Source organism: Idiotropiscis lumnitzeri, chromosome 11 (assembly GCF_059441095.1).
Source record: "Idiotropiscis lumnitzeri isolate Australia: NSW breed Sydney's pygmy pipehorse chromosome 11, RoL_Ilum_1.0, whole genome shotgun sequence".
NCBI lineage: Eukaryota > Metazoa > Chordata > Actinopteri > Syngnathiformes > Syngnathidae > Idiotropiscis > Idiotropiscis lumnitzeri.
Window position 1 is genome coordinate 11,050,225 of NC_142401.1, and position 15,732 is coordinate 11,065,956.

Below are 15,732 nucleotides of genomic sequence, written 5' to 3' on the forward strand. Positions count from 1 at the left end.
GTTAACACAAGTGCTGCAAACCTGAATGCATTTTCAGGACAGGGTACATATTTGCCTTGCATGCCATATTATTTGTCCCCCCCAAAAAGTCTGTATCCTGCCTGACATAAAGAAGAAATCACTGAGGGACAAGTATGATAAATAATTGAGTATAGTCCCGAATTATGGATTGACTTGCTAGATAGGACATTTTTTTTAATCAACTTTCTAAAGTTAGGTAAATATCAGGCATTAATAATCTGACATAGCTCTGCTTTACTATGTAAGTAACGTTGATTAAAATTAATGTCTCTGATTGACAATTGTGATATTTTTTTAATTTGTTTTTAACTCCCTCGTTATTGTAAATTTTAAGTGAATGTATTAGAAGAATATAAAGAGGCAGTGATGGTCCAGTGTTGCTACTCCCCCATGATAATAAAGTGTTTGAAGGTTTACAATTACCATAACATCAATGCTAATGTGGAGGCAGTATAATACAGACAAAAAGATTTGCATGAGCCGGTCAAAACTTCTCAGTATGCCACAGTCATATTGGTCAATCTTGCTGAGGATAAAGAATGTATATCTGAGTGTGTTGTTTTGTCTGTCTACATGTGTTGCTCCATAGTTTGTATCAAACTCTTACTTTTTTGAAGGGCTACAACACCACAACACAGATGCTATTAGCCTGTCTATGGCGTTTTGTATCGTTTGGTTAACGTTAAGATGAATGGACTTAGCTGTGGTTGTTTTAAATACACAATACATTTGTTTTGCTCACTTTGACAGTAAACCGGGCTGGGAGACACATTTAACAGTTTGAAGCTTCTTATTTGAAACATTGTTTACTACCTGGCAAATGGTTTCTCTAAATCACAGATTTTGTATTACATCATAAAAGCATGCAAAACCGTCTCCTCAGAGAGTGACTGAGTGAGTCATCAAAGTGTCATTAGCGACCAAACTGCCCTTATTCTACTCATCGAAAGCAGGCTTGTTTGTAGCCTTGGTGGAGGTCTGTACTCTCTTGAGTGCCTTGTAACACTTATGTGGTACACCTCGGACGTGTATTCGCTCTTCGTGCATTACAGTAACAGATAAAGCAGTGTGCAGAGCCTGTAGAAAGTGCGGTTAAAAGTTCCTCCAGGAGCGACAGAGGTTAGCGCAGCTGCTCGGATCAATAGGATGTATAAATGCTGAGCTTGGCGCGCAATGTGAAGGACACACACAATTGCTATATGGGAGATCAAACATAACATGGGGGGTTCGGAGAATGTGCTGCCAAGAGCACAGACGAGCTTTATAATAATCCCATCTCTCCTGAGATGCACCCACATGCAGGATGTAGCCATGAGCGCATACGTGCTTCGACAGGACACGCACAAAAGCAAAAGTGACTTGACGCGAGGCATGGCAAGAAAGATGAAACTGAGGCGGATCGTATGCTAATAGAAGTGAGAGGCTAAAAGTGAAACAGAGCACATTTCATCGCTATAGCAACAGCCTTTGTACTTGTGGAGGCAAGTGGGTAGCGTGTGGGAGGGGAAATCTGGGGAGGGAAAGAGCGCGAGAGAGACTTTGGCTGGCCTCTTGGTGAGCTTCTAGTCATGCGGCTTCTGCCAACCAATCACCTTGAGGCATTAAACAGTCAAGGTCACCGAGGAGGAAAAATGAGCAACTTTCACACAGACGCACGTACACAACAGAAGTTCTCTCCAACACATACAGAGGATGCCACCACCTACGACCATGTATGCCTGCTACTCACAAAGAAGAACCAATAACATTGGAGAAAAGTGCAAAAGTGCATTTTATGTGCATGATAATAATTGTGTCATTATTGTTATTTTTGCTAAGAAAATGCAAAAGCTGTGGCGAAAGAATTTTACATATATATATATATATATAGCTACAAAAAGCACAGAACAATAATATTTCACTGTAAAAAAGGAGTTCTTGCATTTAACGGACAATCGGGGCTAACGGACAATCCTTTCCCTTCATTAATCCGTTAAAAATCAAGTTCCTACTGCTGCTCTTTGCAGCTGCCAATCATTTTTAGTCTGTGTCCTGCCTTAAACTTAAGTGGGATTCATTATAATGTCTTAACTCCTCTTTGACGTTTTCAGTACAGCACTGAAATGAGTCATTCTACGCAGAGGATGTGACTCTGAGTACTGTTACATTTGGGGGAATCATCCAACGGTTTGTTTCCTGAATAACTCACTTCTACAGTACAAAGTGTGATTAATTTTGCCACCTCTGTTGAAAAGGGGTAAATAGGAGAAGCCCTGAACGTGATTTCTATTTTCTATGCAGAGGTCCACAATCTCCATATTAAAGCCTGGCTTTGACTTTCATTGGGAATTACAATAACATCAATGGGTTCAAGAAATGAAGCAGTGGGCCCTCACTTCAATTGTATGAAATTACAATTCCGTCGAAAAAATTTGCACCGTTTTGCTCTGCTCGGGATAACCTTGACTGACCCAAACACTGCGAGAAAGAGAGCCGGGTCATGAAATTGATGAAGGTTATTACAGCTGCATGTGTGAAAGTTGCTCCATTCACACAACCCACTTGTGGTTTACAACTCGCTTACACTCTCCTGACATCAGTGACTGATGCTATTTTTAAGCCGTTGAGCTGCACATTCTATGATGTGAGTTTTATGAGGAAAACCGTTTTTTTTTTTTTCATTTATGTCATGAATCAAATTGTATTGGTGTGCTTAAAAACATAACTGTGCAAATATATATCTTTTGAGTCGTTGAAGTAAAGGCAGATGCACAATGGCAAACATGCCTTTGTCAGCAGTAATGCTCATGCTGCTAACACAACATGCGAAGTGCCCCGGCTGTCCAGGTCGTGCTGTTATTATAAATTCCAAATTGTCCAGATTATCGAATTCACAAAAAAAAAAAAAAAAAATCCAACTACCTCCACCGCTACCTCCGAAGATGTTTTACCCTGGCTTGTAAATTGTGTAATTTTAAGTTTGAGCTCACAGTATTGACTATTAAAAACATTGCCTTTTAATGAGCCCCATAGCAGACGATCGCTAACGCTGTGTGATGTACGTACAGCAGTTTAAAACAGACAGCAAACGGTTTTCAACATTAACGTTATGGAGCTGCTGTATTTTAAATGGCACACCAATGTTAAAAGTCAAACGTTTGTGGTGAGGAAGTCGATTGTGCTGTTGACCATAATCGCTGTGAAACAATTGTTAAAACATTACGGCCAGCGAGAAGGCTCACTGTGTGATCTGATTGGCTATCGCAACTGTCTATCAAATCTGAATGCTCACTGTCGTTGACAGATGAGATGCCCGCACGATTGCATGAAAGCTTCGGACGAATAGTGCATGGTACTGGTATTATGAAATCTGCCTGGCAACATGAGCTAGCGAGATTCTGATTGGATAAAAACTCTTACCTGAAAATACAACACTAAGATATAATATGTGATGTGTATCAATGTGAAGAATATGATCATTTTTTTTCTTGATTATGTTAGGCCAGCAGAGAAGGCCTTGACGGTCCACCACTGATTAAAACAAAGATCATATTATAATGTAAATTAAGATTTTTTTCCTGGCGTGGCAGCAGATTTTACAGTTCTACAACTATTAAAGTTTCTTTTTTTTTTTTTTGCAACCAGACTAAGGCCTTCTGGATTCTCTGCAATTAACTTGACATTCCTCAGCCAGACGACAACATTCACTTCTGACAACGAACAATTGGCAGCAGGTGTTTTCCACTGTGTGTGTTTGCCTTGTTTCAGCTGTCACACTGCTGACTTTGATAGTGTGCTGACTTTAGAAATGATGCCAGGTGAAGAAGTGTGCTCAAGTGGATGTGGAGTCACTGAATGCTCCCATCTGGGGAAATCAAGCGAGGGCAGACAGCATGGAAAAGCAAAGGCGCAGGCAATCGTGGCCAACAAGCAGAAAATCCTCTCATTAATGAAATATGCTGATGAAAATGGAACATCTTGATTGGTCTCACTCACACACACACACACACGCACAAATTGAAATTGTCTTGTGTGGGCGCAGATGACATTGAGATGTTATCATAGAATTCATGTTGACATGTTCACACACTAAGAAACAGTTTACATTTATTTTATTCAAAATGCATTAATAATAATAATCATAAAAACACAGTATTTTTTTTTACTTTCTGTATAACTACTTCTGTTGATTAAAAATGCATAGCACACTTTTCCCAAATAACAGAAACCTACAAAATAAGATACCTGAATCTTCAATAGTAAACTTTGCTGTGAAGACATGATTCAATATAAAATGTAAAAGGAGCAATTATTCAGAATATTGTTATTTCCGGAGGGCGCATTGAATTGTAATTTAAGATACAAACGCCTTGTCAAGGTTAGTACACCCCAACCATTAATCCAAACATATTTAAAATTAGAAAATGGCACACCACCAAACTAAAAGTGTCACAGAAAATATTTTTACTGAAATCGTCTCAATTTATTGACAAATATGCACTTACTCAGTGAGAAATCTGGCCCACAAAGCTGTTAATCTGTTATATGAAGAGCAACAAGTGGATATAACTTCTTTCATCTAGTGGAAGATCATATAATTGTTCTTCGTCACTGGCAGAGACAGAATACATTTTATTTGTGCTCATCAAAACATTTTAGGACAAATTAAGTCAAATTAATTCCCCATGGGACAATTTGCAAATTTCTGCCATACAGTACTTGCAAAAAACTATTGCAAAGTTATATTAAAAAAAAAAAAAAGTTAAGCTCGTCTTCTCTGTGAATATTCTCTTAAAAGCACAATTGCCTTTTTTTGTTTGGTGCATGCTTTCAGATGGACAAAGCAAAACGAGCACGTGTGTTTTGTTGGGGAAATCATAATAAATAAAGAAAAACAAATATTTACCATTTATATGTAACATGATTTAGAAGCTATAGAAAATGGCGGATGCTCCTGCGTGGAGAAGGACCTGGTCACCATCACCGGCTTGTTTGCAGCAAGGGAGACCCTGAAGAACAGTTGAAACGTTGAAACAATGCACATCGTACAACAAAAATGTACACACACGTGTCTCTGTGTGTGTGTCTACCTTGAGCCTTGCCAAGGCACACCTCCTCACACTCCTCCAAGTGGACGAATCGGTTGTCGTTTCCTCCGCAGCCGCTGTAGATGAAGGGCCTACATGCTTGGGCGTGGTTGTTAAAGTACCAGCGCAAAGTGAAGCGCGTGCAGCTGCCCTCCTCCATCGGCACGAGGCACGCTTCGGCTGGGGCTGCAGTGCACGTTGACGTGAAGGAAAAAAAGAGGAGATGCGGCGTAAAAGAAAGAGTAGATCCCCCCAAAAAAACAAAAACAAGCACCCTTGATTTCTGTGAGATTTTACACTGTACTGTATTACATATTATGAAAACGCATTTAAACCTAATAAAAGACCTTTTTTTTTTTGTTTGGTGTAGGTGTGCCTTTAAGGGGCGTGGCCAAGCGAGTGCCATCAGAAGCTGGAGTCGGTTGCCTAGTTAAGTCTCCCTGTGAGATTCCACAGCAGCTTTTAGCGAGTATTCTCAGCTTTTATTTGTCTTCATTCAACCAAAGGCTGAAAGTGTATTGCGACAGTGGCTCTCCTTGCCCACGTGCGAGGGTATTACAGGACCTTGATTGCTTGATTTCTTTTCCCTAACAAAGTAAATGCTGTTCATAAAAAGGAAAGCAATATGAAGTTTGGAACCCTTTTGCAGCTACAGTATAACAACTGCAACGCATCTGGAAAAACTTCCCACAAGATGTTGACTTTGTAGGTATGACTTGTAATCTCTGTGTATCTGAAAAGATGTTTCTTCCCATTTTGAAACTGAAAAGCTAAACCATAAAGTGCACACTTGGTCAAAATGTCCTCTGTGGTTTCAATTCCAGATGCATTAAATAATTGATTGGTGTGTCAATACTTTGCTTGTAACTTGAGTTTTACTGGATCGAAAAACAACCTGAGATATAACCAAAAAGTTTGATCCCCGATGTTACGATTCCCCAAATGTGCTCCGACCTTCCCTACCTTCGCCTTGGGCTGTTTTGGTGGACCTGACTGTTCTGGGCTTGGCTGGTTTCAGAGCTGGAACTTTGCCGCCTCTTTCTCCACCAACTCTCACAACATTAGGGGCATTTCTGGCTTCGACTTTGGCTGTTTTCTGTCTGTCAGGCTCATCTGTGGAAACAAAAGGTTGCAGCAGAGATTGGTGAGCGAATGGTCACAATGGTTACATAGTTTTTTTCTAAGCACATGAAATATATTCTGGTTGTGGGACAGCTGAAAAATTGCTCAGGCAAACTAGTCTGCAAGAAGCTCAAAAAATGCACGCATTCTTCATTAAATGATTTTGATTTGTTAATGACACCAACATATTACAATATTGTACATTAAAGTTCCGAATTCAGAAAGAGTGGACTGATTGTGAATTTGTATTTTTCTGCTAGCAGACACTGAATGAGGAATGGGCTTAGCATCATGCTTTGATCATGGTTGCGTTTTGTGTGTGGTGGTCCTCGCGGGGATTTTTAGAAGCCTGGGTCGGTCAGAAAATGGAAAAAACATGTTTTTAGTCATCCAAGTTGAGATTCATAAAAGTCTTCTGTTCCTCAAAACAAAAATATATTTGTTTTGCCTCCATGGAGGATGAAAGAAATAGAAATGCTTAAATACATTTCCATTAAAAAAATAATTAATAGTTCCAAACCATGTCACGTCACTTTCCTTCCATTTTGTGTGTAGTATGCTTACTGGCAAGAATGACATTTGACTGAATTGTTTTGTGTTCAAGTGCTGCCCTCAGACATTTAATTACCAGCATGCTTTGCGATCGTTGCGTGTCACTCAACCCCGACTTTGACGGATGAATGTCAGAGAATCATAATTTGCCTGTAAAACTCTTGCTTGCTTGTGAACTATTCCAGCCCGCCCGCAACCCCCCCCCCTTTTTTTTTTTTTTTTTTTAAACGAAGTGCTCTAAGCCAAGTCCAATACCGTCAGTTTGATTGTCAGCAGGAGGGAAATAAAGCAGCTCATCTAAGGGGTCGTCGTAGTTCTCGATGGAGTAGATGTGCTCGTAGTCGGGGTCGTTGGTGTTCATCACCACGCGCAGCTCACGGCCTGAAAGACCAGTGGCAAGATGCTACACATCCAAATAGCGGAAAGTGACTATCTGTGCATGCCTGGAAATAAATACACCCAAACAATCGCCAAAAAAAGTCTACAAAGGGAATCCTGCGTTTTCTTTTTCTAAAAAAAAACACCACACACCAATGATTCAGTCCAACAGTGACAGCAGGCACACGCACAGACAAAAAGACACAGACACCAACAAGCAGGGTGACGCACGGACGCACTCACCCTCCACAGCCTTCCGGGCTGCAAGTTGCTCCGCAGCCAAGGGCTGGGAACGAGCGACAGGACCTGACGCCGAGATGGCTACACAGGATGCGGAGGATGAAAAGGGGGCACCGAAGGAGGCCAGACAGTGGAGAGAAGAAGCCGGTATATATTTCAACCCAGGAGGACACGGAAACAAAGAAAAGGACAGAAGCTCAGAAAATGAACCCAAAGTCACCGCAAAGGTTATTTCGGCGTTCTGACACATGAAAACAAACAAAAGGGTCGTCCATGTGACCATTGCATGCAACGGCATTGCAGTGCATTGTGCACGCTGCATGGATGTACATTATTAAGCATCCTATCACCAAGTGTGTGCCAAGCAATAAATTAATCATGGCTGAAATGATTGATTTGGCCTCATTCTCAGAAGTAATGCATATTGATTAATGCCCATGTTTATTTTGAGGCATGCATCTGTCTCCCTGCAAAGGATTTGGCTAATTATACACATTGTATGAATTAATTATGAACGCATGTTATATTTAACAACAATGGGTTTATTTCTTTTGCGGACGATGTTATGCCGCACAGTTAGGCACTGGTCGATAATTAATTTATTGTTAAATGAATAGTTATTGTTGCAAGTCAATCAAAATGAAGCATCATTAAAGAATATCTAGTAGCGCTTTTGTCGGAAATTATTCGATATGAATTATTTAATACAGAGTGTATCCACAAAGCCTCATTACAAAAGCAATGAATAAGATCATAAGATAATATTGATCGAATTTGGTCAATAAAGTAAGTGGATGATGTTTTTATATTAATGTACTTCAGAAACTCTGTTGAGGAAAAAAATATAAAATATATATATATATTTTAAATTTATATATATATATATATATATATATATATTCTTTTTTTCAGTAAGTTGATTTTTGTAAAAAAAAAAAGAATGAGAATGAGTACTTGCACTAAACATTATTTTCTTTGTTGAGCAATTTTGTGCTGTCCTTGAACAGTATTTTTTTATGCAGGAGATGCGCACTGGCAAAACATAGTTATAGAATGTGGTAATTAGCTTCAAACTCTTTGTTGTTGGGTTAGGATAGTATTTTATACATGTAAAAAAGTATTCCCAAAAATTAAATATATTAAAAGCACGTATTTTTGGACATAGGCATATATTTTGTCGAAATAGCATTTTTGTTCTGATTGGTTAGTGGGTCCTATGCCCCCCCCCCTTTCTCCCCTCACCCTAACAGCGCTGATGACTAATTGTAGCCCACTCCAGTATTAAAGTTGCCCATCACTAATCTTACCCTTCACCTTTAACCCAAATAATAAGTGGTAGAAAATGGATGGCTGGATGGATGTAATTAAGTTGCTTTACACTCTCACCGGTTCTAATTAGGAGTATTTGAGATCTGTACAAGGACACCAACTGTTAATCCAAGAAAGTTTGAAAATTAAACTAAAGCAATCAATCACTTTTTGAACATATTATTGGGATGAATCAGTTCCGATGTGTGCACATTACACTACACTGCCTGTTATTAATGCAGAGCCTGCCGCAGCGTACATACAGTATGTGGAATATGACTCATGCTGAATCACAGCATGTGTCTACCCCTTTCTCTCGTGCTGCATTTCGACAGCTCACTTACCTCCGCATGCTACGCAGCAAACAGATGGACAGGACGGAGAACCAGAAGCCAGCAAAAAAAAAAAAAAAAAAAAAAAACGTCAGTTCAAAAGGGTCGTGACATTGCTATCGTTCACTAACAATTTTTTTTCCAGTTGAGTTGTGACAGTTGAGTCATACACGGCCATCTTATCTGAAGTTCAATTTGGGGACAGCACACCTATGAATTAGCAATGCAAACTGCATCCAAGACTTACCACAGTGTTGACTCATTTCCGTGCGTACATACTCTCTGACCTCGGTCTCCTGAATCACAAATAAGAAGGGGAAATAATTAACCACCGAAAAACAAAGTGTCACAACCATTTGACAGGATTGTGTTAGTCGCGTCAGTGTTTTCAAAATGAGCCGTGGGCTCAAGTACTGACCGTCATGCCTGGCTCTCCTCTCTCTCCCTTGGCTCCATCTGGGCCCATGTCCCCCTACAACATGGACAGGTATTAGGACGTGCACAACCCACAGAGTGGCCTGCAGCACAATAATTCATTAGACACTCAACGAAATGCAAAGTCAAAGTGAAAGGTCAATTCAGCATAAACCCTCTTCAGAATTCGAAATACAGCTGATATAATATCATGTAATTGCCTATAAACCGGATTAGAGGCACACAAATGCAGCAGACACACATGAATGCGGAAAAAGAGCAGCTCACGGAGGTGATAGATGACAAGGACAAGTGGCTTCATGGTGACGTCATAAAAAACATGCTGAATGATTTATACTTTGGTGAAATTATTATTATTATTTTTTTTTTTAAATGGGTGTTTTGGTGGAAAAGCACCTAGTTCAAATATATTCATGCATAACCAATGTTGTAAATCAATATTTCTCAAACTTTTTGCACTGAGTACAACCTAAAAAAAATATTTGCTTCTTCAGGTACCACCATGATGATGAGTAACGTTTAACTTCCGTAACATAGTAAACCTAAGTGTTCATCAAGGCGAGGTAGAGGGTTTCGTCTTTACACTATAAAATATTGAAAATGCAATTTAAAGATTAACAATGCATTTAAAAAAAAAAAATTCTTTTCTTTTTGTCTTTTAATTATTTTTTTTTTCGTTTTTTCGCTGTATGTATTTTTGGTGCGACAAAGTTGATTTTGGTGAAATCAACCCATGTTTTATTGCTGATTACTAAAAAATTGAGTATGCTCCAATATATTTTGTGTGTGTGTGTGTGATGAAAGAAGAGTCTAATCTTTAATTTGGTAGCTTTGGTGTTGACGTTGAGCGAGCCTTGAAAGATGAGTCAGAATGCTCTAAAGTGGCTGGTAATAAATTATATTTTTTTTTAATGGAAGGCATTGAAAGAGTTAAAGATTAACTGCAAATATAGTGTATAGTTCTGAAGTTAAATACCACTGAACCGTACTTAAAAAACATCCTCTACTTGCAACCCACAAATTGTAAAGTAATAAATTGAAAAAAACTTTAAACAGCCAGCCGACAAATTCTTTTTGATATGTTTGATCAGATTTCATGGTTTCAACGTTGTGCATTTCATTCCTATTTAATTCAGTGATTCTTTCGCTTACTAGTAGAGTGAGCAGACACACCACTCATAGTACTCGCTCCCCATTCTGAGAATTGCTCTTCTAAATAGACGGCCAATTTAAAGTTTCAAATTGTGTTACCTCAAATTTGTCACGAGAATGAATCATTTTCAAAAGTCATTTTCAGTCTCACATTGAATATTGCCCTTTCTGTGGCATACAACTCGAGCAGTTGCTGATTGGTTTCTGCAGCTGCTTAGATTTTATATTAGAAAGCCTTCCATAATTGAAGAAATGTACAAAAGGGGAAATCACAAACCGACTCTCCGCGTTCCCCTGGGATCCCGGGAACACCACGAGGACCCACCATGGCCGGACCAGCAGGCCCTCTCTCTCCCTAACACAGAAAATCAAAAAAAAAAATGTTGACACAATGTGGCATAAAACCTTCATGCAGATGACTCATTATCCAGAAGCAGTAGCTGCTCCATCCATAAATACATTCAATGAACAGAATTGGTTTGCGCATGACACAATTACTGCAAAATAGTCCTAAATGTTAACAAATAAAAGCACTCTGTAGGCTTAGTGAGGTAAATCTCGCTTCTACGTGTTCGACTTTCCGGTAGAACTAAAAAAAAGAAAACCTTGCGTTGCACTGAAAGTAAGTGCAATCTTAAGAGAGATATTGCTCTTCTGTCAGCCGCTTTTTTATTTATGAGCTTGACGATGAAGGAGACAAGCGGGTCAAAGTCAGGGCTTATCCAACTGTCAATCATGGCAAACGCGACAACACACACACAAGTCACTCAAGGAGGTCGGTGTGTGTGGGTGTGTGTGCCACAATAAAGCACAAGCAAAACACGCTAGTTTATTCAACACGCCTTTTTTTTTTTTTTTTTTTTTTTTGCAACAAGCAAACTCCAATACATGCAGCTATTGTTCCTTCCCTGTGATGTCTGCTCACTGTGCAGTACATCTGGCTTGTCTTTATAATCAAGTCATGACTCATCACCTTCTGTCCTTGGAGCCCTTCAGGGCCTTTAGCACCAGCCGTTCCCTGGGGGCCCGTCAGTCCAGGTGGCCCATCCGCTCCTCTGGGCCCAGGAGGGCCAGGGACACCAGGCGGCCCCTGCATGGTTTACAGGCACACTTCATCATATATTTCTTATCATTAGCTGAACACAATCTGGAGGTGGACGCTCTCCCTCACCCTTTCACCTTTGTCGCCTTGAGTTCCTTTCGAGCCTTCGATCCCGTCAAAGCCGCGGTCCCCCTGCAAAGAAAATTGTGGCGTTCGTGAACATTCAGTGACACACTTCTGTAGTTTTCAGATCTGTCAACGCACCTTGGGACCCACTAGTCCTTCTTTTCCTGGGATGCCCGGGGCTCCGGAGGGGCCGACATCACCCTGGAAATATAAAAAACATTTTGGTTGTCGTCAGCGACGACAGCAAAACGTGTGACAGCTGCTTTTGCTCGTTGCCATACCTGATCGCCTTTTCGTCCTGGCAGGCCCGGACGCCCATGGAAGCCATTATCCCCCTGATTACACACACACACACACACACGCACACACATTTCTTTATTGGTTACATTTAGATCATTACATAAAAGAAAAAGTAGAAAACACCTATTCTAGATGAAAAGTAGCATTGAGAAGACAACATCTCTATTTTCTGCCTCTTGTTATTACAAGTTTAAGAAATAGTGACATTTCACATTTCACATTTCCCTTTTAGAATCCTAAAAATGACTTTTAACCTGTGTCTGAATAAGACTTGGACTTAATACGATTTTTAAATGGACCTTGATGCTTTATTTCCTGTATTAAGGTTGTTTTCTTAACTTTACAACTTTTACTCATTGCCATCACTTTGGTTCCACATTTTAGTCTTTTAAGACTATTGTTATATAAAATCATTTTTTTTGGGACATTTTTATCAGCCATTGTAATATTTTAAAATCAACTAAATCACTTGATAAAAATACCTTAAAATAATGGGTAACTTAGGAATAATGGAATCATAATATTCTACACTTACATATTTGTTTAACGTAAGTAACACCATGATGGTTTTTGTTGGTTTTTCCCCCCATTTGTATCACTTATGCGCGACTTGCAGTTGAGAGCTTCATCAATCATAATTCCTAAAAATTTGTTTCCTTTTAGCCTTTGAATTTTCAACCCATCCATTTTTAATGATACCTCATTTTTCATTCTGTCTTCAAGCAATATAAAAAGTGTCTTCTTAAAATCAAATGGCAGTCTATTCATATCAAGCCACTTTGTAAGGTTTTCAAGCTCATAATTTACCACTTGGGTTTAAGTAAACGTAAGTAAGCGCATCACTTTGACCTATTTAACACATAAACAATGGCCAAGAAATATTGCTCTCTTTTTTTTTCTTGTTCTTCTGCTCATCCATCACCTTTTCTCCTTTGGGTCCATCGCCTCCACAAAGCCCCTTGGATCCTCGGTCGCCCTGGAAACGCACAAAAGTTCATCATAGTGAGACACATGGAGAGGCTTTTAAGTAACAAAGGGGATAAAAATGCACCCTCGCCGTCTATCCAGAGGCCATCAGTCCTTTCAATGGCCAACTAGACCGATGCGTTTTCACACACATACGCACATGCACTCAAGCACACAGCAGCCTCTGTAGCGAGTCCCACAAAGCAAATGGATATGACAATTGTACATGATAATGGTTATTGAGGGAGCACTTACAGATAAAAGTGGGCAAAACAGTCGCAAAAGAGCACGAGCAGACTGAGACATATAGACGATTTACAGTGAATCCCCTGACAATGGCATATGGTTATTATAGAAGACTACTTTAATGTTCAGTTAAAAAAAAAATAAAAAGACCAAATCAAAGTAAGAAATGGAAATAATCCTAACAAAGAGCCCAGGTTTTGGGAAGTCTTTTGCACTTGTAATTCATCTTCATCTTCTGTAATTCAGAAGTAATTTACAGGGAGGGCTCTATTTTCATGACAGGTGTAAATTCTGCACAGTGTGTGTGGGCTATTTCTGCAAAGCATATCTTTGCACAGTGGCGGGCTAGACATCACCCAACTTTGGCAATTTCTCAGATGAGTGCCGACTGGTGGATTCAAGAGGGAAGGCTGCGCTGCAGTGGGAGTGGTTACAACCAACTTCAGTCATGACAAATTAAAGCGGTTCCTCCGTGAAGTGGGTACTTGGCAGACTCCCCCCCGATCATTCACGACCCCCCCGCCCCCCACAAAATACATTGATCCAGAGGATTTGATGCCCGCTGTTCACATATTTATAAATGAAATACATTGCATGACACTATCCGTCTACCCTGTGTCGGCACTTTGGCACCTTGCTAACGTAGTCACAAGTCAGGGAGCAAAAAAATAGCTGCAATTTCAATTTGCGTTCACTTCAGGTCCTTCTGTTTTACAGCTGGTATTTTGCTATATTTTTTAATCAAGAGGAAAGTAGGAAAAATTATTTCCTGTAGCCTCATTGATTTCATTCATTGTTGACCCAAACACGTTCTGAGGAAATTTTGTTTTTCTGTTTGGCAAAATTCATATTCATTATCTTCAGTCTAATCAATTTCATGCTGTTATGCAGTTGTTAGTAGCATCATCCACCCCTGAAAGACGTTTTATGCTTGAAACCACACGCAACACACACTCAAAGTACCTTAATCCCTCTCATTCCGACAATGCCAATTTCTCCTTTGTCGCCTTTGCGCCCGAGCAGCCCATCTTTTCCGGGCAAACCCTGCAAAAAGAAACAACTTACAAAACAAACAGAGACAATGCAGAATTTGAAATATACTTGGACGTAAGGAAACGTACCGCTTCACCGGGCACGCCGGCCGGTCCTCCTTCTCCCTGCAGAGAAAAGTCACAATTACAGTAATTAGAGCAGGGAGATGATGATCTGCACCAAGAACTATCAGGCTTTGCTATTAATTCCAATGCAGTTTAATTATAATGATCATCCGTGCAGAGCGCCGTTGCTTGCCTTCTGTCCACCGGGGCCGCGAGCACCAGGGAATCCAGTGGATCCTCTTTCACCTGGCTCTCCCCTCAGCCCCTGATGATCAATGAAATGAGGGCAAGTCAGATAACAAACATAAAGTGCGATAAGTGTCACTTTTATTCAGGTCATATTGACTGGAGTGACGTGTCCACCGAGTTGCTCAAAAGTTCCAATTTTGTTTTTCTTCCTTTTCATGAAAGTAGTGCGTACAATTGAAAATTGTGACAAAAAAACATAAGAAATTTGGAATCATCAGAACCGTGAGAGGAATACAATTTTTACTAGAGAGTTTGTTAATTTGCTCATGACCAATATATAATAGATATATTCTAGTTAGGCCCTCCACTGCATTTATTTAAGCGTCTTTAACTGAATGAGCATTGTTATCTGTCAAGATGAATCGATGTTTCATGCTTCACAAGAGAGCACTTGCTGCATTTTCCACACCACTCTTATGTTTATTGAATATCAGAGTGGGGAACATTTTACCGACGTCCACAGAGTGCCACTTAAAGTTGCATTAAGAGTGGACGAGCTAAAAAAAAAAAAAATCTCGCAGTTTTATTCCAGTGAGCTGACACGCTCACCTGCTCCCCTGGTGGTCCCTCTTGACCCTTTGCTCCTTTTTCTCCTTGCACACCTTTGGGCCCTCTATCGCCCTACAACAGAAGGATGGGGAACTAGTTTAGAAAAAGTTGAACCGAACAATATGAAGCTGTTTTGGTTGTGGATGTGGCATAGTGTGATTCACTGACTTGTTCTCCTCCGTTGCCCTTTTCTCCAGGAGGTCCCCCAATCAGCAATGTGTCCCCCTGTGATGGACAATATGGCGGTAAACATCACACCAAGTCATCAAGATGTGACTAAACATTTGCAATGTGAACTCCCAATACATTATCCTCGAGCGTATTCATAAAATCTTTATGCATTTTAATTTATTTTTGAATCTCCTGAAGCAGACTTTCACCGTCTGTCTTACGTCCTCCACATTCACTTTTTTTCCCGGAGTGTTTGTTTGTCTTTATGCATATGAATCACCGCAGGAGAGCGACGGGCAAACCACTGCAGTGGCGCTTATTAGACATTAACATGCACACACCTTCTCTCCTTTGTCCCCTTGCAGGCCAATATCTCCCTG

At 40.1% G+C, this 15,732-nt stretch overlaps 2 protein-coding genes across 2 annotated transcripts in view; both read right to left on the reverse strand.

The window, feature by feature from the left end:
• Positions 1-4,095: 4,095 nt before the first annotated feature.
• Positions 4,096-9,090, reverse strand: LOC148327376 (uncharacterized). The gene is made up of 6 exons (XM_088309497.1): positions 9,032-9,090; positions 7,383-7,460; positions 7,017-7,142; positions 6,051-6,200; positions 5,091-5,273; positions 4,096-5,009 (listed from the first exon to the last, which is right to left on the reverse strand). Exons 3-6 carry the CDS (start codon positions 7,120-7,122, stop codon positions 4,981-4,983), a joined length of 468 nt encoding a protein of 155 aa, XP_088165623.1. The 5' UTR covers positions 7,123-7,142; positions 7,383-7,460; positions 9,032-9,090; the 3' UTR covers positions 4,096-4,980.
• A 32-nt stretch (positions 9,091-9,122) lies between these two features.
• col7a1 (collagen, type VII, alpha 1) overlaps positions 9,123-15,732 on the reverse strand; it is a 53,880-nt gene continuing 47,270 nt past the window's right edge. Inside the window, exons 96-109 of the mRNA XM_088308902.1 lie at positions 15,694-15,729; positions 15,350-15,406; positions 15,182-15,253; positions 14,577-14,648; positions 14,408-14,443; positions 14,250-14,330; positions 12,997-13,050; positions 12,056-12,109; positions 11,913-11,975; positions 11,778-11,840; positions 11,580-11,696; positions 10,884-10,961; positions 9,438-9,491; positions 9,123-9,315 (exon numbers count right to left, since the gene is read on the reverse strand). Of these exons, the coding sequence (XP_088165028.1) occupies positions 9,199-9,315; positions 9,438-9,491; positions 10,884-10,961; positions 11,580-11,696; positions 11,778-11,840; positions 11,913-11,975; positions 12,056-12,109; positions 12,997-13,050; positions 14,250-14,330; positions 14,408-14,443; positions 14,577-14,648; positions 15,182-15,253; positions 15,350-15,406; positions 15,694-15,729 (954 nt within the window). The 3' untranslated portion in view covers positions 9,123-9,198. The remainder of the gene's footprint in view (positions 9,316-9,437; positions 9,492-10,883; positions 10,962-11,579; positions 11,697-11,777; positions 11,841-11,912; positions 11,976-12,055; positions 12,110-12,996; positions 13,051-14,249; positions 14,331-14,407; positions 14,444-14,576; positions 14,649-15,181; positions 15,254-15,349; positions 15,407-15,693; positions 15,730-15,732) is intronic.